Below are 27,527 nucleotides of genomic sequence, written 5' to 3'. Positions count from 1 at the left end.
AGCCCACATTTTTTATTTACTTCCGCATCCTGAATTGAACCAATGAAGTCGGTATAACCACAAAGGAAGGAGATTTACACCAAAAAGACGGAAGAGCAGGACAGTATATGTTTACGTTGAATGAGTGTACGAAAGTTACATGTGATTCACATTTCTAAAATCGTAGTGAACCCTGAATCATTTTTTCTTCTGACGTTCTGTGTTTAAAATGATACATATGCATGTACAATGAAAATTAATTGATACTCCAGAATATAAATTGTCATCAAATTAAATACTCTAGTCTCTAGTCACTTGCATTTAACACTGAGTCAAAGGGGATCCAATCCATTACTAGAATATGCATCAGTTTAAGCTACTTACTAGAAAATATATATTTGTTATGCATTTATTCGAGAAACACACACCATTCTCTTTACTTATTAAGCAGCTAACTTCCTCTTCAAGTATCAATATACATTACAGTTCACTTGTCATGTATTTACTCCTTGTGCACTTTTAATTAAAAAATTGTTCAGATGAGGGCTATATTGTGGCATCTGTTGCTGTATTCTTGTACTGAATAATCGTAACAATCGTATTACATGATTTAACAGACCTGTCATGTTTTCTTATATTTTCATAATACTTATGCACAAATGGAATCAAAGTTTTGATTTATATTCTTTGTTTCCTTCAAAACGTTAGAAAATCTCCTACATTAGGCTTTTAGTACTTGAGTACTCTTATGAACATCTTTGTATAGAGTGTTCCATATAATGGATAAACACATAATGCCACATCATATGGCTTTGATGGCATAATTGATAGACATAAACATGCAGTCATCTTAATTTGTTATTGTCCCAGCATGTACATTGTAGGAACCACAATGTTCTTCAATTTACAAAATGTATCTGTCTGTATTAAGAAGAAACTCTTCTTTGTTCCAACATAAGGTGGTACATGTTTTTCATCTAAGTTAAAGTAAATTGTACATTTGTATTTACACTGTGATCCTGCTCACAGTATTTTGATAATACTGAAAGAAATGTTTTGATATGTATCTACCTACCAAGGTTTTATAAGTAGTGTAAACTAAAAGTACAACTGTACAGATACATGTACCAATCTAAAGTATAAAATTACCATGAGGTAAATTTGGTGAACATGTACTTGGTTGATTAATATATTTGTAAATGGTTAAGTAGAAGGGAATTAATTTTGACCAATGCCCTTGACTCCACAACTCATAGATATGCAATATACAATTTATAAATTTACCCAAATCTCTGCTGTTAACTGGTATTACTGTAAAAATCCACTTCATTTACCTATTTATGATGCTTTGCACATTATGACTAAGCATATACAATGTCTTGTATTATATATTTATACTTGCAGATGCTAAGATGAAGAAAAACAATGCCTTATAAAGATAAGTATGGAAGAATATGTGGATTTTTAAATGCTGAAGAAAAAGAACAAAGTGGAAAGTTCCTCAGACGGTACTTCCTATTAGACCAGAAACATAGTAGATTATACTATTATAAAGATAACCCTGAGGTTAGAATTTTACATTTTGTGGCATTCTGGTAGATTAATTTCAGATTTTCAGTTTACAGCTCATGTAAATCCAACTTGACTTTCAGGTTCTTCTTAATTTTATTATTTACATGTACATGTAGCTATAATTTATAAGAATTTAATACTAGTAACTAGCAAGCAGCATTTGTCTGTATGAAGTAGGCTTTTAGATTGAACTGATGCATTAGAAATGTCATTTTGTATTAATCGCACATTTTGTAGAATGATAGTGTGAATGGGACATATTTAAAATCTGAATTTGATGAAACTTGATAATAGAATGAGTAAATAATTTTTTATAGGTTTACATGTTGTACTTGTTGTGACCTCTAAATTAATTAGGAATCATCTATGGTTCTTATAAAGTCATCCAATATGAGACTTAGAATTTTAAAAAATAACACGAAGATTAGAAGAGAAGATGTATGTCAGAACTGTGACTGATGTTGTCTAATTAAAGTGTTTCTCACTTATCTTTGACTTACAGTTATTTATTTAAACTGTTTTTTGTTCATCTGTTTTATTGATCTCAATGTTTATTTCAGAATCTCCATGCTGACTACAGACAACATAGTGGAGAAATAGAGATACATTTTATATCAAAGGTTGTATAAATTTCTCTGTAATTATGAAGAAAGCAGCAATTATTTTACAAAACTCTTAAATACTTTTTTATCATTGTTATGGACTTTGAACAAATCAATTATGGTAAAATGGTATCTAACCATTCAATTATCAATGCATTAAGTTAAATGTCATATCATGACTTTAAAACATGTTGAAAGATTTAAAGCTGCATTAGCTGTCATTTTTGTAAATTTTTGTTTCTGTTGAAATATGTCTTAACTTTGAATTATTTCCACTAAATTGTACTTTTCCTGCATAATTTCATTTGATATCCACAAATAAAATGCATTAAATACATGAAATAGGTGTCTAAATATTTATTGTCTTACAAGACAAAAAATTGACCTAGATAAATTCGTATGCATGGGACTTCTGGTGACCTTAATCCACACATGTGCTGTAAGGGTTGCTTCTTTAATAACAAATCTGATTGCAAAGCAAAAGTGGTTATTCAACGGCAAGGAAGACAGACAGTCTCAAGCCATAAAAGAAAAAAAATTGGAATATAACGCAAGGATCCTTTTGAAATTTACGTATTTTGATATAACGTGGCACAAATATGGTCATTATCTATTTGAAAACTAATCAAGAAATAGATAAATGAAATGAAAACAAGACATGTGCTTACCTGTGTATTCGTTATTGTTATTTTTTTACCAAGGTGAAAGTATTTTTAACCCAGGTGAATGTCCTGTCGGTAATCTTCAGAAGTAAAGGCAAAAAATAATTAGAGCAGGGCTATGGATCTTCTCTGATTAAAAAAACATTGTTATTCTGTATTGTCAACATTTATTGCTTCAATTGCATTACTACAAACTTATTTCATTGAATCAGCAAAATTCAATAGAATCAAAACTGAACAAATTTGGCAGCTAATGCAGCTTTAAGTATTTTATTTAGAAACATGGTGCCTTCATTTTTTTTATTTCTGCTTTATGGAACTTTCAACAACAAAAACTGGAGATTGGCATTTCATATACATGTACTTAAGAAAGCTTATTCTTCCAATATAGAAATATACATATAATTATCAGATAATTAATGTCTAATATGTCTGAATTTCATGTGCATTGTACGTATATTTTTCATTACAAATTTTTGTATGTTACATTTTTATTGTTGTTGACTTTAAGTGTCGAACTATTTGATGGATAGTCTATAGATGAATTGTTGTTTAATGATGTAGGTTAGTGATGCCAGGAAGCTACGACCAAAGGTGGACAACTGCTTCTGTAAGTATCACATAGAATCAAAGTTAATTTTATTTTGTTCAGAGTTAAAATCTGAAGTCCTATTATTTTACTGTACATTTTAATGTAATGATATTTAGGGGAATTTTTACTATGGATTTCACCAATGCCAGATTTTGTTGGCATCATGATGTGTAAAATGATTTGGTTTCATTTTCCAGTAGCAATATGTATATTTTTGTATTCCGTTTTAGCCTGTAAAATATACACAAAAGTTTCTTTTTGGAGTTCCTTCTTGGACTACCTGATGTCAAGTAATATTTTTGGCAATAGGATTTGTTTTTAAAAGTGCATATTTGACTTGAAATTGCTTTACATGTCAGATCTTCTGATAAGCCTCATCCTATGTCTGTTGACTCCTTGTCTACCATTATATCTGTGATATGATATATTTTGTTTTTGAGATTGACCCTCAGTTTCTAGCTGTGTCCCTGTTATCAGTATTAATGGATATGTGATAAATGTTTAGATTGAACACTATTTTGTATGTTTTGATATTTTATTACAATTACAGCTATAACATATGCAGGCCGTTCCTTGTTTTTGGAAGCTGAGGATGCAGATGATTTGGATGGATGGATAAAGGCATTAAATGATGCCAGTAAAATAACAGTTAGTTTTTTGTTCTTTTTTTTTTTATTTGAGGAGAATTGTAAGTAGTGTGATGTAATATAGAAAGTACAAGTTCAAACAAGAAATCTTAGTTCAAAAAAGCTTCCAAGTTGTGTTTAACAACACTATGCCATATGTTTTTGAATATTGTTAGTTTAGTAAGGTTTTCAGACAGTAGAGACATGTTTTGTTGTAATATTTTTGGTATACATGTAATATAATACAATGGAAATACTTGTGAATTTGGAATTTGTTTGTATAAATAAGGAAAGACATGGAAATATTAATTGAGCAGTTACAAAAATGTAGACTCCTTAAGTAAACACTGTCCAGCAACCAATGATACTGAACTTAAACAAGATTTCATTGGTTTTTTTCAGATTCCAGAACATGATTCAAGAGATGGACCAACCAGAAAAGATTCTAAAACAGGATTTACTGCTGAGATTGCTGGTGGTGTTGTTTGTAAGATACCCATGAAGGTAAATAAAAATATTGTGTACCAATATTATTTTTGAATTATAGGCATAATTGGTTGTCTTTTACATGAATCCATAACTGGCTTGTTTGTAAGTTATGTTTTTACTCAAATTTTAAAAAGCTGCATGATGATTTGCTGGTGCGGCTCATTTTAATTTAGCTAAACTTAATTACTGAATATAAAATATACCTCTATTGTATTTAGGAATTTGTATGGTACAATTTTTGAAGATGTCAAAAAATTTGAAAGGAAAGATATTTCTTGCAATGCATACTAAGAAATTGTTATTGAGTTACCATGAATTTTTAAAATTGCTCTTTTGTTTTTCTTTTGTTTCTTTGTACATGTTATTTTGGTTATTTCATGTTCAATGTTGTGTGTGTCTATTTTTCCTGTCTAGTCTTTATCCTTGGATATATTCTTTTGATTTCTGCTTGAATCTGGTTTCCCTTGATTACTCTGGAAAAAGATTTTATTGACTAATATTCAAATTTTAGCCTATATATGATCAAAACTACCTATACAATACAAAATACAAAAGTGTGCCAGTACAGGATTTAGCCATACAATACAGGTTTTACCTATCCAATACATCAAATTGGCCTGCTTAAAATCAATATTGGCCAAGGTCAATAGGAGGTGTTGGACTGGTTAGTCAATTAAGGTATAATTGTGTAAGGTTTTCCATATTGGCTGAGTTATTGGTCCTCATGCAGTCATATTGGACTTCAGATATGCTTGTTCAATATGGCTAGCCTTGGACCAATAAGTAAGCCAATATGGAAAACCTTACGCAATTATACTTCAGTATAGTATGTAATAATTTGAAGTCAGTAACTCAAACAGTGTACCTTTCTTTTTACTTTCCATGTTACATGCTATGATAGATATAGACAGGTATGATTAACAGTCCAATATTCAGCTTTTTAAAGAAAATATTGAATTAAATATACATGCATAAGGAGATTGATAATTAAACAGTATATCATTATATTAAAAGCTACCTTGTTCTTTTGTACAATCTATTTACTTTGATCAACATTCTTGTTTCTTTCTTTGTGGTGTACATTATGTAATAAAAAAGGAACATTGTCAAACAAACTGTTATGCATATTTTTCTTGATCATTAAAAAATATTAGGTATTGACGTAGATTTGCTTTTCAGTTTAAAGCAAACAAATGTATTTTTTTCCAGCAATTATGAAGTTGTTTTTTTTTTTTATTTTGGCAACAAGACACATAGTACAATTTAATTAGAACTTGTTTTATCTGTTGTATGCATAATGTTTTATAGTACAGTAAGATTCAGGTAAGGGGTTTTGTTGTTTGATGTGACAAGCATTAGTGGCTTTTTATATTTAGAATATGACATATTGGTTCTTTGACTGTTGTGTGTAGTTACATTAAAATTATAAGTCCATGCAATAAGATAACAAGTTTTACTGCTTAAGTCATTGAAAATAACATTTAGTTTTCGCTGAACATGCAAAGAACAATAAGGTATTAGTCATTATAGATATCAGGCAAGTGAAAACATGGAAATTCATTTTTTGTAGAATAACATTTTAGAATGTATTATAGCGTGCAAAGTGTAGCTGTTATATTCAGATCTTAAGCATGATTAATGAAAATAAAACTTAAATATAAACTATTCTATATCAACAGAAAAAGGGAGATAATTTAAAGACCCAGATCAAATGTGCCTTACTCATTACCATTTAGAAATTTTTGGTTTTATACATGTTAACTTTATATTGCTGGTGTTTTTAGAACCATTTGAATGTTAAAAGTCACCTAAAGCACTTGCTGATCACAGCCATAGTAACCTCTAGGTGCTTGTTGAATTAAATAGTTTATCTTGTCTTTCCTGAGTGTGTGTGTGTGCTATTTAAGTATTCTTGGTGTTGTTTTACTTACATTTGGTTTATTGAATAAGATGTTAATATTTTTAGTGTCCAGTATTCATTTCATTTGTGTGTGTGTGTGTGTGTGCGATTTTTGTGACCTGTTGTAATGCCACATGGAGTAAAAAAATTTCTTATTCTAAAGGTAGAAGTCAAGTTTGATGTTTTATACTGTTTTACTTGGACGGATTTTTCGTAATAGTTTTATTTACATCAAATGATAAACTTCCAGTAGTCTTTATAAACTACCTGTTCCATTGTTTAACTTGATGAAGAAATTTAACCAAACAAAAGTATCAAGGAAGTAAGATACATGATTCTGTTAATTAATATTAAAATAGCATTATTTCTAAACTTCAGTCATCAGGTATTCATTTTTTTTAGGCATGCCTTTATAATTGACTCGATTTTTTCAGACCAGTGAAGAAGAGGCTTCAGGCTCAGATAGTCCAGATGAGTCTTCAGGCATAGCAGCCAATGATATGCAGTCTTACATCAGTGGTTTTTGTGTCAAACAAGGTGGTATGGTAAGTGAAACAGTCATCAGGCCTCTTAAAGTTAATTACTCAGGGGTTGAAAATTTATTTTTGAAGACCCGAGCCCTGGAATTCTTCATCTTTTGTACACTAAGCCCGAACCATGTTTTGTCAAGTCCCAAATCGTAAGATATATAAATGCAATTTTGTTATCTGATATTTTTATGTATATTTCTATGTTTGCAGGGAAGAAGACACAGTGTCAATTGATTCCGTCTCCCGGTCTGATGCCTTGTCATCAGCTTTCTGTTTCTGCATTTTTTTTAACCGTAATATTATAACCGAGCAACAATATTTTCCTCAAAAGTGGTCCTCCTTCATCTCCTCTGAGGGTGTTCCATTATCTATTTTTATTGTCATATCATTAAAATGATTACGAAAAAGGTCTTCTTTATCATTTTTTTTTCACCTATGAACAATGTAAAAGCTTCCTCATCACTTATTTGAGGCAATAAAATGGTATAATATATATATGTATATATATATATGACTTGAGAACCAAGAAGTTATCTTGGCAGGTCTTTAGCATATTGTTGATTTTTAAAACCGCTAAATGTAAAAATACAAAAGTCTAATTTTTATGAGAATGGAATCTTTTGAGTTTCATCATTTGATAAATGTAACTTGATATACAGCCAAAATGATAACCAGAGTTATAGATACTTTAACAATTTGTAGATTTTTGTATTGAAATTGGAACTGGTCTATTTCAACTAGCTGTATTAATGAAAATAGGTTCTGTTGATGTTTTAAAATATCTTTGAAAAAAAAGGAATCTTGATAGTATGGGAACCAATGTATTGAATGTATGATCTGATTTGGCATTTCAGAGAAAGAATTGGAAGAGAAGATTTTTTGTCTTTTCTGAAAATGGACTACAGTATTACAGTTCAGATAGAGTATGAATTAATTGTTTATTGGCAACTTTAAGATTTTTATATTGTTCTTACTTATTACTTGGTAAATTTCGGGCTATTTTACTGGATACTGAAAAATGGTCTCTGTTTTCATTGACAGTTTTCTGTAATATCAGATTCTTTTCAGATTAATTTAGTAATGTCAGTTTTGAATTTGAATGTTTCAGAAGAAACATGGTTTTTTGTTTAATCACTCTCATTGTGTTACTTTCTGTATTGACTTCAAAGTTTACATTGCTCTGTATACATCATTAGATCATATAACAAGCAGGGACTGTTTGTAAAATGTAGAGGAACTTGGTAAGCTAACATTCCTGAATCAAAGTGATGCCACTTTGAAAAGTAATCCTGATTTCAATGCAACTCTAGCTAGGCTACTAAGTGATTCAAATAGCTCCTGGTATTTTAAAATCATTCAGAAGCCTAGCTAGACTTATACTGAACTCAGTATAACATTTTTTTCAAATTTGTGTGATGGTAGGATACAAGTTGTGTACATTGTAAACTTTATAGAGGTTGTATTGACCTGGCTTGATTTCTATATAAAAAAACAGTGTTGTGTTGAATGATTTACATATAATTTCATACAATTTTAAGTATTAAAAAATCATTTTTGAACTTGGTGAAAAATGGTTTTGCTTGAATACTAGCAGAATATTAGCTTAGTTAAGCTAATCTTTTTCTAGCTTTAAAATTGAATGAATCTGCTACAGATTTCACATGAAAGAGTTATTTCCCACATATACAAAGGAATTAAATCATATGTATTTTTCAGGCAAAAGAGCCATTAAGAACATTACCAAAATGTGAAATAATTGATGTCCGTAAATCAGTGTAAGTATGCTTTAGGCCGTATAAAAAAATGGCTAGATTCTCAGGCCACTTATTAAAACAAGAGGCTCCCAGGAGCCTGAATCGCCCACCTGGTTGAATTTTGCCTTTCAAGAAGTCTTTGGTAGAGCTTTTCATATGGATCATTTCAACAATTGAAAGTTTCTTTTAATCTATCATAGTTTTCAAGACATTGACTGAAAACTATCAAAAAAGTCATTTTTCCCCTTTCAAGGGCAATAACTCTTACAGAGAGTCATCTGACAACTTTATCCCTGAAGACTTTTGTAGTCCTTATAAGAAGGATCATTTCAGCTATTGGAAGAATTTGGCTAAACCTAACAGTTTTGGAGATATATGCGAAAAAACTACTGTCTGACCGCTATGTTCTATTTTTAGTAATGGTGGCCATGTTTTTTGATGAATCAAAAATCCCCACATCAGTTCTATGCAGGCTACCCCAAGGAACATTCATTTTAAGTTTAATTTCAATTGGTCAAGTAGTGTCAGAGGAGAAGATTTTTGAAAAAAAACCCATTAAAAATAGCAAAAATTGTAGAAAAAGGGCAATAACTCCAAAATGGCTTAATGGATTAAAACCAAAATTTGACCAGAGATAGCTCTCACCATGCTGAACACTTTTATCCCGTCAAAATTTAGCAAACCCTCACGGATTTTGTAACATATGCAAAAATCTGCTGTCTGACCCCTTATGTTCTATTTTTAGTATCGGCTGCCATGTTTTTCGACGAATCAAAAATCCCCACATCATTTCTATGCAGGATAACCCAATGAACATTTATACCAAGTTTGGTTCTAATCAGTCAAGTAGTTTCAGAGGAGAAGAGTTTTGTATAATTGTTAACAACGACGGAAGACAACGAAGGATGCCAAGTGATGGCAATAGCTCATGTGGCCTTTGGCCAGGTGACTTGAAAAAATAATATGGGAGGCTTATTTTTTTTTTCTTATATCAGAAGCAAGTTCTTTTTTTTTTCGTGAAATTTCATCGAATTGAACAATTACCAAATGTACAGGATGTTGACAAGATAAATAATTTTTATTTTTATTTTTTTAATGATCAATGTTAAAGAACAGCCTCATTTGCATTGTATTTTTTACCTTTCTGTTAAGCACAGAGATGAATCCATTAACTAATTAACTAATTAAAAGTTGATTTCGGACTGAATATCAAAATTTCCGGAACGGATGTGAAATTTCTGGATATTACCGTTATAAAAATCGCAGATGCGGGAGGTTGCGGCTGGGCCTGAAAACGTAGCTTTTTTTTTTAGCCTTGTATTTATTTCTTTAAAAAAGATAAAAATGAAAACCTTTTTATCATTAGTTATTTATACAGATACAAAGTAAAAATACACTCATAATTTATGAGTTCGTGAGAGTCCAACTTCAGTTTGACAATAATTTTTTTTCTTGTTTCAATTTGTTTTGATATTTTGTTCTTGAAGTGTGATTCATTCAACCCTTAAAACAAAGACATACATGTATATATCCAGAGGAAACTGAATTAAGATCTACTCAATGTACTAAAAGGTTCAATTAAAAAATCAGTGTTGTGAAATAACTAGTATCTTAGAAATCCAGATATTAGGTAATTTTTTTTCTTCATTGACATTGACACTGCAAATTTTTTTTATTCCACTTGAGGCATTCAGGTTCGCTATAGCCTATAATCACTTATTTTCTTCTTGAAAAGTGTACTATAAGTTGCTTTATTAAACAGTTGAAAAAATTATATGCTGATAAACAAGGGAAATTGTGAAGTTTCCTTTTTGATTACTGAATATCCACTGAAGATCCCTGTTTCAGTTAAGGAACAAACTGATTAATCATGTTTTTTAATCATATTTATTGAATACTGTAAGCCATGAAATTTTTGCAGCAGTCTTATTTTCTCTATATTCTGGCCGAGATCCGTAACACATAAAATTAAACAGATTTATAGCCGAAACTGTGAAAAAAAATACTGCACGAAAATTTCCTGATTTACATTAGGTTAAATCTGACAAAAAATTAAATGAATTTAAGGGAACTTTTGAGTAATATTTTGTAAGTTTCTTTTCATTTTGCAAGTTCATAAACTTGCTTAAACTTTAATAAAATGCTTTGAATTGTAGACACCAGAGTAGAGATAACCTATTTGAAATTGTGACTGCTAAAAGGACATTCTACATACAGGTTTGGAATGATATTATATACATATGTGCACTGCTTTGGTGCAGCTGAAAACAAATAGTTTCTTTTGTTGAAAAAAAGAAGCTCTTTTTTATACCTGCCCCATAAAACCATTAGGATAAACTGACATCTGTCTTGTGTCTATTTGTCTATCCATCACACTTCAGGTTAAGACTTTTGTTGACAATTAAATTTTAGAATCATTATGACGCATGAGACAGATGTTCACAATTTATAAGTTTAATGTGTAATACCGTTTTTTAAACATAATATATATTATACTGAAAACTCATAACTTACTTATAAAACAGCTAACACAAGTAAAGGTTTTTTTTAAATAGTTGCCTCTACATACAATTAGTGGGCATGGATATGAGACAAATACTACCTGCAATTTTTCAGCTTCCTATGTGTCTGCTGATTAGTCAAATTGGGAAAATTTATGTGCAAGAATCCCCATTTCCACCATCTTCCAAAAAATAATTTGGCACAAAATACATGTATATCATATTCTTAATTTATATTTTGGACTTCTCTACCATTTAGTTTCCTTCAGAGGCATAATGAGAAAGTACTATTGTTTGTGGGATACACATTTTCATGGTTTTCATGGGTAGGAAAAGCCACAAAATTTGGTTTCCAATGAAAATGAAATTTCCATTGATATGTAAACTGAAAACCTCAAAACCACGAATTCGAAAATCCACAAACTTGTGTTTCTGCACTAATGCATGAAAATTGGTACCTACAAATAAAAGAACTTTCACAATACAACCGTGAAAGTGCTTTTATTTGTGGGTACCAATTTTCTTGGTTTAGGGGAAAAGGATCAGTTCGTTGATTCTTGAATTCCTGGAATTGACAACTCAATCATACAAACAAATGGAAATTTCCTTTTCTTTGGGAACCTAATTTCGTGGTTTATATAACCCATGAAATCCACAAAATTTGGTACCCCATTAACAGTAATATCTTCACAGTAATCAGTTTGACGTATTGTTTTGATTGTACAATAAGGAAATGATAAAGATATACCTGTATGTATGAAACATCCAATTTTACATTACTAATATATTATTATTGTCATAATCTTTTTATCACATATTTGAATCATTACAAAAAAAACTGCAGATGACTATATCTAGTCATATTAGAGGGTAGTTTCTTCAGTTATAAACAAATAATTCATTTTCTAATTAGAATGCTACTTTCATTACTAATGACATTACCATTAACAATGGGCTGATATCAATGACATAGCTGTTGACAATGGACCAATGACCAGTTATCAGCCCTGATTTCAGCTTGCAACTAGGGGAAGAAATGTCCTTATCACTTCCAGTAAGTGATAAAGATGAATAAGGAATGACGAAATCTCTAAACCAAAGTTTTTCATTGGTTTGTTTATGTAGCTGTAAATTAAGATAACATATAAAAAATTGCTAAAGAACCATTCTTTGTGGTGTGCCTTTTTAATGTTGTTTTCTCTGTTTGGTTTAACAAGGAATTCATAATCTTGAAAAAAGTATATATTTTCCTTAAAAACTCTATTGAAATCTACAAATTCCAAAATCATCTAAGTCAGAAAATTGCAACCATAAAAATTGACACTTACAAATAAAAATACCTTCACACTATTAAATATCAGTGAGAACAGAAAATATCCAGCAGGGCACCAGTCTTGCATCAAAATATTCTTTGTTGTTTCAGTGTGATGATCCAAATGAGACTGATAAATGGGTGACAGTAATGAAGCAGAACTTACCAACTACTCAAATATCACTGGTATGTTTTATTTAAATATGAACTCATCTTTTAGGATAGAGGTTTTTATAGATTTTAGGTATTTAAGGCTTGTGGACCAAAATTTAGTTCAAAGGTCAGAGGGTTAATGTCATGGTTACAGGTGGGTAAAAATGGGGGTAAAGGTTTTAACCATGGCTTCCAATAAACCAAGGGTATTTGCTTATCCCCCCTTCTACTACATGAAAATGCTTAACAAGCTTTACCTTATTTCTGACTAATTTATTGATATTGTCAAAGTTCGCAAACAGATTGATATATTTGTATAAATTTCAACAATTATTTTGTTCTGGAAGGAGGCAGGGTATGACATTAACATTTTAATAACCTTGTCCTATGGGGAAAGTTGATGAAAATTTAGGTTGTCCTTTAGTAAAATGAATGTTAAAAAATGAATGAATTTGGATGTCCCAAGGGCAAGTTTAATATCGGGCGTAGCTGCCTATACGCAAATACGCAGTTGCGTACTTTCGGAAAAAGTAACAAAAGTAAAAACACACATTTTAAAGATGAAATAAAGGTTATTTATTACATATGCATACCATGAACGTAGTATAGGCTCTGAAAAACTGGCTCCAAAATCGTTAAAATTCAGAAGTTTCCCTCAGAGCTTTGCCTTGCCGGACTCACTGGGGGCCTTGAGCGACCTCCCCCCTCAAGACCCCTCACCGTAATTTTGCGTTCAACTAAAACAGGCCTAGCTACGCCCCTGAATATAACTTTTACTTGTCCAAATGGATGTTTCACTTGTCCCGGGCAATAGGACAACCTTGAATGTCATACCCTGGGAGGAGGGTATTACTATTGCATGTTAAGTGTGTATTAGTTAATCAATAATTACTGCAAACTTGCAGTATTATTTAAAGTAGGGGAGATAATTTATTTTTATTGGGAGTGGAACAAAGCTTTTGGCATATTAGGTATATTATATTTACACCAATTATGAGAAATTATGGTCTGTAATTTTCCCCTATGGAACATTTCTTTTGCACCAAAAAATAATGTGTCATTTTACAATGAATGATAGTCACATAATGGATATCTCAATGGATAGCTTAGTCAGCTGTAGCCCTTGTTGAACCAATATTTAAATCAAATACAGTCAAACCTGTACTAGTGACCCCCTTCCTAGAGTGACTTCCTGCCTGTAGTGACCTTAAAACGTGACTAACAGCCATGGAAAACCTGAATAGAGCGACTTTTTCATTGCTTGGACGAAACCAAAAGTTGACATTTTTCAATCTTGATCGAAAGAGATTTCGTATGAAACCAGATTAACGCCAGTTATGAAACAATTCTCAAATTCTTCAAGAATGAGATTCAGATTTAACCATTGGAAAAATTGAGTAAAATGTAATCTTCATTCATAAGATGAATACTATTCACATAATTGCTAAGGAAAATCTTCTTCGAAAAAATGGCTTCTCCAACATTAGATACACTGCATAGAAAATTGCAGAATTATTTGGTATCAGCAAACCACAGATTCAGAACCAACAAATACTCAAGGTGTCAAATGACTCTGGGGACAATGCTGCCGGATAAATTATTATAAAATGAAGATAATTTTTAACAAAACTCACAGGAAAAACATCCATTTTCAATCAATATGTAGACATTTTTTTTTAAAGATAGAATCGAATATGTAAACTTTGGAAATATTGATTTTTAAATAATGAAATTGCTTATTCATTTATTAAAGTACTTAAAAACTACATTTACTTATAAAATGTAATAGAAAAAGACAGGATGTGTAAATGCAACAAACAAAACAGCATATCAAAAATGATGTATATGGAATGACACAACCCATGTTTTCAATACTCTACACAAGGAAATATATTTTGTTCTGAAAATCTCAATTACCTCTGTAAAAAGATCCTCTGCCTATAGTGACCTTTTAATCAGTGGCCCTTGAAAGGTTACTATAGACAGGTTTAACTGTAGTACTCAATCACAGTGTCAATATGGACACTACAGTCTATATGCTTCAAAAAGTCTTGCAAAAGCAAGGTTAACAACTGACACGGAAAACAAAACCACAGTTCAGTTGTTAAAAAGCCAAAACCATAATCCAGACCAGCAAAAGGAAGTGGCACAAACATAAAACATGGAATCCCAACAGAATAAAATTTATATTGACTGTACATGTCATAGAATTAAAACCCTAAGTGCTGTTTTCTTCATTTTTATGTGTGTGAGTGTTTGATATGTCTTACCTAATCAAAAGTCCTAGTCTAAAAATTGGTGCAAATGAAATGCTTATTGGTCCAAAAGCAAAGTGCCAGGGATACTGTGTATTTACAGGTGCTAAATTAAGGATTATTAAGTTATTGTAGTTATTTTACTTTTTTTTTTATCTACTCTTTATATTTTTGAGGAAAAGAACTAGAACTATATGTTCTATGATACAAGTACATGATAATTCTTCATTAACTGACTGGAAATCTTGATACAACAATTTTTGTAGGTCTAAATCTTAACTGGTGACATCTAAAATATGCATGCCACTTCAGGATTGGACAAGTTGTAGCATCAAACTTGTGTCACTTTGAAAATTGATCTTTTAGTACCTGGAATGTTTGACCCTTTTACCTTTCATCAAACTGTCTTAATTTTATTTCCCAATTTCACTGACACTCAATTGATTTAATTTTATTCGTATTCTTATCTTTGTACGCTTTGAAATTGCATGCATTTTCCACGATATAATTATAAATGTTTTAGAACAATATTGAACTAGGAACCCAAAAAGATCATGATGAAGGTAATTAAAAAGCCATGTATTTATATAAAGCTGTGCAAAGTGATTGCTTACAAGGCTTCTAAACATAGCAGTATGGCTATTTAATATAAATAATAATGATAGGACAAGGGTGTCAAGTAGCAGTACATTATAACTTCAGAGTTCAAAGTATATAGATATATTTGTATATTACATTTTGTCATTTGGAGTCCATTGATTTTGTCCTTGTTGTAGGAGTATGTCTTTGTATTGTCTTTAAATACCACAAACCAAACTTATTAAGTTAAGAGGTTTGAATCTTAAGTTGATATTAGCTTGTGAAGCTTCCTGGCTAATATGTATATGTGTATTTTTTCTAAATTAATACAAGCATGCTTCTTGTCATGTTAATTGTTTCTATCAATCCAAAGAAGCCATTTCCTCTTCGGTATATATTTATAGATATTTTTGGTGAAAAGTACAATTGATTTTAGGTAGAACCCAAGAATTAGAATGAAAAAAAATCAATATTTGATTTGCATGAAAAATCCAGATTTTTGTGTTTTCCCATTAGTTTCCCTTTCTTTGCTTGTCTCTCCAACTAAAGCATGGTTTTATCTTTCTCTACAGATTATGAGTGAAACTGCCATTTAATAGTGGGTAAATCTTTTTTTCTAACCTTAGATGGATTGCAGATATGATCAATACCTGTTAATCTGTAAATATTGTCACCCATATCATTTATAATTTATGGGCCATTTTAATTGTTAAGATATTGCCTTTTTTATTGAGGAGAAAGAAACTTTTATTTTATCATCAAGCTTTCTTTTCTCATCAGTAAAAGTTTGAAGTCAAGCAAGGATCGTATTTTGTGTTGAAAGGAGAGGTTTTCAAGTTTAAATCTGTTTGTTAAGACATATAATGTTTTGATGTAGATTTCAAGCTCAAAATTGATTTTTATTGAGTTTTCTTTTCTTTTTCACAATAAAGAACCCAACTGCATAATTACATATGTAAGAACAAATCAAGAGATTCCTGTTTTTTTTTTATTTGTTTTAAGTTTGGTGTGTTTGAAGGACAATTACAGAAAATATGATAATATATGTATTTGCAAGACAGCTTTTATATTCTGAAATTAAGATAACATTAAGTTCCAATATTTTACGAGATAAACATTTGGATTTTTTAGGCTAGCTCTTATTCATTTTGAAGATGTTAGTATTTAGTGATTTTCAGTAGGAGTAGGTGCTTGTTAATCCCCTCCCTAATTATCTAGTATTGTAATATGAGGCAGGTATATACTGTTAGAGGAGAAAGCTAGAGAGGCCTTATCAATAGATGTGTCACTTATCTTAACTTTGATGTCATCCTAGCCTTCCCAGGTCCTAGTAGAATAGGGACGACTTGTCTGCGGGACTAGTATCCAATATTTTTGCACACTTGGAACTACTTGGCCATTTTCACAAGATTTTTATGTAAGGAGATAGGCATCAGTAGTTCTGATTAGTATTTGCCCTACATATCACTGCCTATCTGACTGAAATCAAATCACTACCTGTCTGACTGAAATCGGTCCCTCTGTCATAGAATGAATAGGTATAGATTACTGTTACAAGGACTTTGTCCTCTGTTTAAAATGGTAGAGTTTTGTAATATTTTTAGCATTAAGATACTCTTGGCTAAAAGAATTTATTCCCTTTTTCATTATAAAGTTCACAAGTTCAGTAAAATGACCTGACTTGGTTTATTTCTTACTCTTTCAGCCCAGTTAAGGGTCACCATATTATGCTTTTCAAAATAATATATTTGAGTATAGTAAAATCCGTTGTCAGTTCGGCTAAATTACTGGGGAAAGACATGTTTTTAAGCAAACTTTACTTGAAATGCAAATAAACCATTGGTCACCATCATTTTATGTTAATCAAGTGTTTTCAATAGTTATCTATAACCAGCCGTATACTAAACAGACACATATTATTGCCCTAATGATGCCTAGCTCCATTCATTCGAAAAATTCTTAGTTTACCGTAAATTGTTATGTTTCTTCACCTGAACTCAGTTTCTTGTGAATGTTTTAGAACAAATCCTTAACATCACTAGTGTTCATGACTAGCTCCACAAATGTTAATCCTTATCATATTATAAGGTTGCTAGGAGTAAAATAGGTTTTTTTTTAAGATTTCTAAAGGTTTTGACTTAGCAACCACTAATCAATATTTGCAATCAATCTAGGGTAACTCAATGTACTGTATACTCTTTTATCTTTTATTGAAATGAGTGTTTTGTCATAAATTCATGAGTGCTTTGTCATAACTTCATGAATCTTATGACATTAATCTTCATTTTTTTTTTTTTTTATTTTGTTTCATGAATTTTAACACACATTTCTTTTTGTAACAATGTATTCTTATTATATATACATGTATTTGTTGTAAACAGAAATTCAAAGTAAAAACTTTTACTTTTTGTTGAAGAACTTTTATTCATGGGTATAATATCTGGTTTGGGGGAAATTTTGTATGGTTAAATCACTTCCTAGGTAAAAAAAAATCATGGATTTTATTTAACTTACACAGACTATGTATCTGTCAAATTAACAATGAATATTTCATGGTTTTAACAAACCACAAAAATCACAAAAACTTGAAATCCATGAACAAATATTCTTATACGATTTTTTAAACATTTAAAATAGTCATATGATCAAGGATTCATACAAGGATGTAGGTCAGTATCATTCTGGGCAGTTGAAAATTTACTTCTAAAACTTTAAGGGGGATCAACTAATATTTCAGTTTATATGGTAAGTCAGTGGTGTAGCTACAATGTATTTCAAGAAGCCAAGGCTTCAACATACTTGTAATAGAAACCATCCAAAATAATTGCTCCCCCTTTTCTGTGCTATGAAAGGCTTTCCACATTGATTTGGCCTTGGCCAAGCCACTGTAAGTTAGTATGTTGAACTTTTGCCTAGAATACAATTGGAAAGGCTTTTTTTTCTAATTTTATTGCACACTATTGGTATATTTCCAAGTGTAAGATCTATGATTCTTCAGTGTCAATGACTTTATCTGATTTGTCATATTTTTGTACATTTCATGCCCATCTCTATAATTTAGGAAGGTTTGTATGAGAAATATACTGGTATATGTACCGAAAAACAGCTATGAACATACCTTTTCAATCCAAACCTTTTTCTCTAGGTGGATGTATGGCTTATGGTTTATGATACCAATTTCCAATCATTAATTATGGATTAAATATCATGTATGTCTTATAGGAGCATACTGGTACATTCCCTTCACATTCCATCCTTTTGTCTATCTTTCATAATTTAATTACAGTGCTCTTTGTTGCTTAACAAAGTGTTTCATATCAAACAGAGCCTGAATTGAGTATATATCTTTGCCCTACATGTACAGTAGTATAGATGACCCAGCAACTATTAATGATAGGTTCTAATTCCAGTACAAGTTAAGATTTACTTTAGAGTCCAGGTTCAAAGGGACATTAAGTGGATTGTTCAATCCTTTTATTAGATCTAACTTACAATTCTGAAACATTCAAACTTTACATTAGGATGATGACTTCCAGCGAGCAACCAAAAGGAAATACTTATATGAGTCAATGGTTTGAGGTATAGAAACCTTGATCATCAGAATTCCCATTTTGAGGAATTTTGTGTAATCTCCAATTTGCAGAGTTGTCTTTCATTTTAGCAGGTTAAGATTCATTTTTGCAGGTTATATCATTATAAAAAGAAAGGCAAATTTATTTTTATTCTAAAAAAGATACATAGCCTGGAAAGTCTAACATAATACATTTTGTATCATGTAAGATACTAAGTAAAATGAAGATGTGATATTGTCTGAAGACATTTTTAATAAATCTGCTGTAAAGGAAAGATAACTCTGTAAAAGGGAGATAATTGCAAGCAGGGATTTGTAAACTGGGTAATTGGTCTATCAACATCAATTCTCTTCAATAAAAGTACAGTATGCATGTATATTAAGGTTTGTTGTATTAAAATTGCATTGCATATTATAACAAAAGTAAAGTACATTAAGAAAAAAATTTAAAAAAAGGGGTGTGTATTTTTGAAAATTTCCCAGTTTACATCAATTTTGCTCACATGTTTTAGTACAGTTTTGCACGATGTAATATTTGATTCATTATACATTTTGGTTGAAGTTGTGTACCTATTTTTTGAAATATTGCATATTGAACACATTATAATGTATTTTAATATTACACATTTGCTCTTAATAAGAAGAATATAATAGACAAATCTTTAACCTCACTTTTCCTCTTTGAAATGTACCAGTATTACATAGCTGTAGCATGGTGTCATATTCTCTGTATACCAAAAACTGGCCCCCATATTTCTTTACTTTCTAATTTTAACATTGAAGACAATTTATCACATTTATGAGGGAGGTTGGTTTCTTTAAGAGAGTGACTAGTGTGCCTCATAGCTTTCATGGTGTGTTAACCTTTTTGAAGTGTTATGAGTCAATACTTATCTTGAAAATATGAGTGTTTTTAGTTTTCAGTTTGAAGAAACTTTCCATGCTAGCATCATCATTTTACATTGCTTCAGTGTATAAGAAAGAGCTTGCAGCCTTTTTAGTATTACCTTCTGCAAATTTATCCCTTAGATTCTCCAACATTTCATACACACATTATTTCCAACTAAGAAATAAGTTGTTTTGGTACCCAGAAGTTTGATTGTTATTGAAATATATAAGCCTTAACCTCTTAACGTTGAAATAGCTTTTTATTTAAATTGCTGGTTAAAATTGGCTTTTTTGTGAAAAAATTTGATAAAAGTTTACTTTTTAATTCAGTAGTAGTGCACCATTTAATTGTTTAATTTCTATAACAGTAAATACATTGTTCAGATACTTTTTAATGCAGTTTATACAATTTCTTGTTAATGCTTTAATCACTAATGATATTCAGTAAAATCTGCATACAGAAAAATGAATATCTCAATGAATTATTTGCTATGTAATAAAAGATGGAACTTCAGTGTGAAATTGGATCTGAAAAAGTCACTATTCACTTTATTCATTTCAGTCACAGAGTCTAAAAAGACCCCCAACCTCACAGGAAATGGCAGTGACCAGAGTGTTCCCTAGCAAAGAATGGGTATGACCTGCATGACGTTTCCATGGCTACCAGTAGTCATAGTTACTGTTAGAATCAGATCAGAGCATTTTTTTAGAATGGATCTTTCCTTGCATATTTTTTAACATTCCAATTTTGAAAATGTTACCCCATGTTTTCTGTTAATGGCATTGATCAGTTGCATTGTTTCCTGCTTTTTTGACATTCAAACACATTATATTTATTTGTTAGCTAATATTATCATAAAAAATGTGTACTACTGTATGAAAAATTACTGGTAATATGGTTATTTTAGTTGGTAATGATGTGAGCATCTTTCTGTATATAAAAAGATACAGTTCGGGGATTTTGTATTCAGTTTCACTGAAAGTTTTATGTCTAAATTTGTTTGCAAGTTATAATGTTATATTAGAAAATTATAGTATTCTGACATCTTCACATCTGATGAATTTTACACCTACAAATTTTTGTGTAATTCTGTCCTGTCTTGTTACATATGGAGTTTCATTAGATAACAGTGTTCCAAGCAAAATATATATTCTTTCTAGGATATTTTGCTTACTAAAAGTTTGTAATTGGTTATTTAACAAATAAATCATAGAAATTCCATTTTATCATTGTTTTACCATAGGTGGCCATTTATGTTGCATTGTTTTAAATAATGACGTAAATGGCCAGCCTGTGGTAAAACAATTATAAAATGGAGTTTTCATGATTTATTTCGATTCTAATAAGACCAGTTTTTTTCATATTTTTGAATAGATACAGCTTATATGGTGCAGGAAATGTTGGCCATGTGTTCATCACTTTTTTTACCATGGCTGTGATCTAAAGAGCTTTGACACAAGTCATATTAGAATATCTTATAGAGTGCAATAAAGTAAAGAAATCCTTGATATGGTGTCATTGCCATGGAAACAAGTACATGTATACTTGATACTATTTCTTTTTAAATCTGATTTATCTGTGTAACCCTTTTGATCTCAGTTGTTATGGTAAATCATTCAAACTTAGCTGTGAAATATACATGGCATAAGCAATCTAGAAATCTAAACCTTTTTGTGTTAACTATGAGGTAGTTGATGAGTACCAGTATATATGGTATATACCATACTTCCACAAGGTAGGGTTTAGGGAAGAACAAAAGAGTTTTCCTTGTGGAAATTTGTATTAAGCATATTCATCAATTACCATACAGTTAACATGAAAGGATCTGTTATGTGCTCATGGTTTGGGAAATGTAAATTCATGACCAATGGAGAGGTTTTCGTTTACCAAATTAGATCGGTATTTTGCTTTTATTACTTGTCTCAGCTTTAATCCTTTTTTATAATTCTAATATTTTTCCCTATTTACAAGTTTAATATACAATTTGATCTTCTCTTTTATTCAAAATAGTAGAATCTAAAACATGGTATGATTTTGCTGACAAGAGCGATCACCAAAGATAGTACACAATGTTAGGACTTGTTATCTTAGGTCATGATGACTTTCTGTGTTAATGTATTGAACAGTATTTTCTCAGAATTTATTACTTTGTAAATTTAGCCCCTTATTCAGTAGCACAGTTCTTGTGTCAATAGGGCAAATTACTTAATTACGTATGAAGATTTATTTTCTCTGCTATTATTTTATTTTTTTGGAGTTCTGGCAAGTACACCTTTGTCTTTTACCAAAGGACTTACTAAATATTTTTTTTATTTATTTAAACCCTCATTGGTAAGTAGACCTTTGTCTTTTACGAAAGGACTTACTAAGTCCTTATACTATTATTTATTTCAACTCTCATTGCCAGGATAATACTGGTTTAAAATTGAAATCATTTTTTTTTAGTTCAGACTTGTGTGGATTAGATATTAGCATAATTTTTTTTATATGCAACTTCTGAATCAGTATAAAGTGAAGTCATTTATTTTTTTTGCCTTATTGGCAAAAAGACATAGAAAAAATTGGTGTTTTCTTGATAGAGTTATACAAGTAAATCATTTTGAGAGTTATATTTTGGACATCATGTATACAGTGAATAAGTTCATTCCATTAACATCTTATCATGTGACAAACTGCTTTCAGTCATGCAAAACCTGGCAAAGATCAATTATATAAATTTTGTGTAATTTCTACCCTGTTGTGTACTGTCATTTATGTTTAAATATCTTGTATTTTTTTAATATTAATTTTAGTTTAGGTAGTATTAGTTACAATTATTTTCCGTAATTACCCAGCAGTTTACTTACAAAAAGATAGATAAGGAGTTCATTTTCTTTTTGTCTTCATACCCCTAGTTTGCTGAGTGTATTTAGTGATCATGGTGTCCATCCATTTGTGTGTCCATAGCTCATTGGATTTGATTTTGTACTGAAGTGACATAAACTTCCTGTGAAACAACTTTATTTATATTTTGACAATATGGTTACTGGGAATGAGGTAATCCTTTTGTGAGCTATGCTCACAGTTTTCCTAGTTTAAGGAGGTAGACCTAGGGTAAGGGACATAAATCTTGAAATCAGTGATATGTTTGTATCATATTCAATTTTACTAAAGCATATCAAGCTTTCATTCGAAACAGAATGAAATCAGTCCAGATTACTTCGATGCTTTCATGAGATTGATGTAAAACTGGTAAATACAAATGTTCCAATGATTTGTAAGAGTTATGTCCCTTACCCTAGGTCTACCTCCTTAAAATAAAAACTTATTTGCATTATAACTTGTTTTCTTTCGTGGTAAGTTTTATTTCAATAAAATTCCCCAAATTGTAAAGTAAAGGGAGACAACTCATGACTGCAGTTTTAGCTATTTTTAGTTAAAGGCAGAGGTTCAAATAAATAGGTATTAATGGTGAAGTGGTTCTGAGATGTTAACCATGAGAAATCGATGAACAAAAAGCAATAAGTATTTTGTCTTTATCAAGGAAAGCATATTGATTGAAATACTTAGGAATATGCTGTTACATAAAATATATACATAATACATTGATTGATTTTACTCAAAAAATATAAACTCCCATCACTTAAATAGTCTTAGTGCTGCTGTTTTTAGAATACATTCAGTCCTATAGATACAAAATTTGTGTACCAGTAGTTATTGTTTTGAAATAGTTATAGAAATCATGAAAATGTATGACATTCAAATTTACAGTTTGATATTGTTATGAAGTTAAAATATGTAATTGCATTATGCACATAGCATATTTTTCAGTAAAAATGTAAACAAATAAACAAATTGTACTTAACTAAGCATGTTTTTTTTGTCCATTGCATGACCTGACAAAGAAAAATCTTACTAATGGCACGAGTCCCAGCATGTTGGTATGCAATGTTCCCAAAACACAACCTATTATTAATTGCAACTGAATGAAATGAATAGAATGTAATATAAAACAATCAAAGCAGACATGGAACAAATTTAATGTTTATTAAAGGTGTTTCTATTCAATTTAGAGTTAGAATCAACCTACCAAGCTACAGTTTTACAACAGAAAGGCCTGTTTAGGTTGTATAATGGTATGGTGGTGGTCATTGTTGTGGAACAAGTTGTGTATTAGTTGATCAACTTAAAAAAAAAAAAATTCGGATTGATTTTAGGGTAATGGCCCAAAAAGGCCATATCACTAAAAGAGTACCTTCATTTAAAAGAATCTTTATGCAATTTGTGCATGTGTTGTATGGAAACAGAAGACAAAACTAAGCAAGACATATACATTCTGCCAAATGGTTCGAAAACAGCTGGAAGATGGCATGACCAGACAAACAAAAATCTTACTAATGGCACAAGTCCCAGCATGTTTGCTAGGTATTTTTAAAATATACTGTCCATGTGACAAACTTAAAAATTTAAACAACAATAGCTGGTATTATTACAATTCCAGGCAAAATATTTAATTATCCAAAGCTCCCTTCTGATATATAAACTTCCCATACAAGATGGATTAAACTTAGCATAACAATATGTGCTACTTTATGTTCAAGATGATCTGGTAAAATAATTTTAGAGTAAGAAACGAGGGAATTAGGAATGGAAAACAATGAGTTTTGAATAAATTAAAGAAAAAGTAAAGAGGAAAAACAATTGATTTTTTCTGCAAATGGACTAAACAAGAGTAGTGACTATGACTATACAGAGAAAAGACATAATAGGAAACAATATAAAAAACTCATGCTCAAGGTCTCCTTCCTTCATAAATCATTTCTAGTTACAGTATCCTTGACCTACTGACTGCAAAATTATTAACTGTGAACCTTGTCAATAAATTTTCAAATCCATTTGGCCAACTAAAGCAAAGTGGCAGGAAACAATTATATACTGGAGACCCATTTTATAGCCTTCCACTTTTATAAAAGGCAAGGACAAAAAATGATGCATTAATAAACAAAAACCAAAATTACATTACAGACAGTCAACAAAAAGTAATAACTATCTGTTGAATATATGAACTTTTGTAAGAACAAAATCTTACATTTGAAAGAGAAACTGACCTGTGTTTTTTTTAAGCATAAGATGTGGCTTATCAGTACTGTCTGTGCATTAGTCCTTTTTCATATTCCGGACTTTGGCTGTGTTTTTAAGATTTGAAGGGGAATAACTTTCTATTAATTTGTCATCCGATAGATTGGTTTACTGTCAAATATGGACAACAGTAGACTTCAAATTCAATATACTAAAATTCAACCATTCCATTTATCAGAGTTGCGGTTAGTACTTGGATACTTTTAAATAATTTATTTCAAACTATTCAGGTCCTTACGGAAGTGAAAATAGTTTAAGTTTCCAAGAAAAATCTTTACTGTTTTCCATTTCAGCAATGAGACCGCCATCCAGGTTGTCGGGTTTTGGTGGGTTATGTCCCATTCAAAAACTTGCTAAAATGGCTTGCATTCCATAAATATGAAAAACGACTATTTGTGATGCATGCATTATAGATAGAGGGACTGATGTGTGGTGACCAAAAAAAATCCATGTAAAAACAGTTGAAAAATCAAACAATATCCAAAAATTCTGATAAATGATGTGTATTGATGATGAAAAAATTGTATGAACAGAATTAGATTACAAGTAGTTTTCACAACAGAAAATTTAAACCCAAAACAAAACAAAAAAAACTAAAAAAATTATCTTGCAAAGGGTCGAATTCAGGCGGGGGCGTGACGGGCATGCATCCCCCCAAAAAATTGGCAAAGCATGGGTTGTCAGGGGTAAATTTAGGCGGTTTAGGTTGAAACTTTAATTTCTTGCTAATTTTACCACAAAAGACATCTACATTGATCTACATTGCACCCACTCATTTTTCGCCTCGCTCCACTCAGTGAAATTTTAATCTAAACTTCTGGATCCGCCCCCGATCTTGCGTGTATTTGTTCTAACTTACCAGAAAAAAGTTTCAATCAATATCAGTTTCTACATTGACATCCTAAGACAGAAACCAAATCAATAAACATCAATTTAGATTCAAGATAGTCTACATTCACATGGTGGGGTGCATGTTTCTATGCATGCACTAGTACTTATTGCATAAAACACCAGAAATGAAGCTGCTTTTCAATCCATCCTAATTAAACAATTGATTTTGAAAAAGAAATTTATGTGACATAGAGGGACATAAGGCTTTTAGACTTCATTTAGGAAAAAATGTTTTAGGCATGATTTTAAGAAATTAACTTTTTAAAATGGCATTTTCAATTTATTTACTGAATTTAAGAAATGAAAGAAGCATAAAACATTGAAATGTGGATATACTTTCAGAGAACAGAATCACCACAGAGAAGTCATAGCCAATGTGAGGATAATCAACAAAAGAAGAGAAGCTGGTTGTTATTCTAATGTTTTAAAAAAAAACACTTGGATACATTTTAATTGACAAATGCCTTCATTCTTAGGAAGTGACTTGGAGCTTTGCTTGATGTCACAGAAGAGTAGTGTTGTTTGACATTGTCCATAAGGCATCCCAAAATTAAGATTATTAGTCCCCATACCGGCTTTAGACAAATAAGATTTTACATTGCACTCTGTCCATCCTTCCGTCTGCCTTTCAGTCTGGAAAAAAACTGAAGTTTTCCATACTTTTTTTTCTAAATGCTTGCAGATATTCAGCTGATTTTTGGTATATGAGTCAAAATTGGTGAGTTACAGATCAAGATTATGTTTCGTTCCTCTTCACTGATTTTTGTCTGAGTTATGGCCCTTGAACTTTGAAAATTTCACCAAAATTTAAGTTTTCTGATTTTTTTTTCTAAATGCTTGCAGATATTGAGTTGATTTTTGGTATATGAGTCTACCTTGAAAAGGCACAGATCAAGTTTACATTTTGTTCCACTTGATGATTTTTTCCAAAGTTACCAACTTTCAGTTTTATATGCTTTTTTCTAAAGAAAACCTGTTAACATATCTCAATGTAACAATATGTTAATATAACAAAAGATCAGGTAATTTATTCATTTAGATTAGTATGGAATTTGAAACCTTATCTGGACAATTATCATTCATACAGATTGGTATAAAATTGAAACGTAATTTGTTCAATTGTTGATGCATAAAACTTGGCAAATCTGTATCTGTTAAATTGATTTGAACATCTTTCTTGTCTTTGTCCATATCATTTCTTCTGTTCAAAATCAAGGTCATTTCCTCAGTTTGTCATTTATACTTGATGATTCGAGGTTGTATTTGGGTCAGTGATATAAACAGCCAGTAGGGGACTATGTATTGTTTTATTTTGCGACACTCTCAGAACGCTTGTTATTATTATTATCAAGAAATTAAAATTAGGTGTCCATGGAAGACAGGCAGGGGGTGGCACATACCAAATTTGCTTTCCAAAACATTTTCCTCTATTAGTGATCAAAAACTCATGTTTTCTAAGAAATGAACGTTGGTTTGTAATTTACTCAAATGGCAAGAATGAATTATTAAAAAGAAAGCACAAGAAACTTTGAAATAAAGGGAAATGACTCTT

General features: G+C 30.8%; 1 protein-coding gene across 11 annotated transcripts; it reads left to right on the top strand.

Annotated features, from left to right (window-relative positions):
* Window positions 1-7: 7 nt before the first annotated feature.
* LOC148621615 (pleckstrin homology domain-containing family A member 1-like) lies at window positions 8-27,527 on the top strand. 11 transcript variants are annotated; one of them, XM_088576174.1, is made up of 15 exons: window positions 8-126; window positions 1,384-1,545; window positions 2,112-2,171; window positions 3,380-3,425; window positions 3,958-4,055; window positions 4,436-4,537; window positions 5,831-5,845; window positions 6,857-6,967; window positions 7,807-7,875; window positions 8,669-8,727; window positions 10,863-10,923; window positions 12,631-12,705; window positions 15,467-15,490; window positions 20,528-20,599; window positions 26,318-26,528. In XM_088576174.1, exons 2-15 carry the CDS (start codon window positions 1,405-1,407, stop codon window positions 26,393-26,395), a joined length of 1,011 nt encoding a protein of 336 aa, XP_088432300.1. In that variant the 5' UTR covers window positions 8-126; window positions 1,384-1,404; the 3' UTR covers window positions 26,396-26,528. The 11 variants fall into 11 exon arrangements, with proteins under 11 accessions (XP_088432300.1, XP_088432304.1, XP_088432308.1 ...); XM_088576178.1 differs by having other exon boundaries at window positions 15,451-15,490; window positions 26,318-26,457; XM_088576182.1 differs by lacking the exon at window positions 26,318-26,528 and adding an exon at window positions 16,079-16,108 and having other exon boundaries at window positions 20,528-20,666.

The sequence above is a fragment of the Perna viridis genome, chromosome 3 (assembly GCF_037379345.1).
Source record: "Perna viridis isolate PV_CMFRI_1.1 ecotype Kerala chromosome 3, ASM3737934v1, whole genome shotgun sequence".
In the NCBI taxonomy this organism is placed as follows: Eukaryota; Metazoa; Mollusca; class Bivalvia; order Mytilida; family Mytilidae; genus Perna; species Perna viridis.
Note: the sequence above shows the minus strand (reverse complement) of the source record. Positions and strands in the feature narration are given on the sequence as shown.

Bases quoted from the DNA above. Each gene is read 5' to 3' on its own strand.
- LOC148621615 (XM_088576174.1), top strand. From the start codon at position 1,405: ATGCCTTATAAAGATAAGTATGGAAGAATATGTGGATTTTTAAATGCT. The intron at 1,546-2,111 runs GTTAGAATTTTA...TGTTTATTTCAG, and splicing joins ATTATAAAGATAACCCTGAG to AATCTCCATGCTGACTACAG. The intron at 8,728-10,862 runs GTAAGTATGCTT...TTTGAATTGTAG, and splicing joins ATTGATGTCCGTAAATCAGT to ACACCAGAGTAGAGATAACC.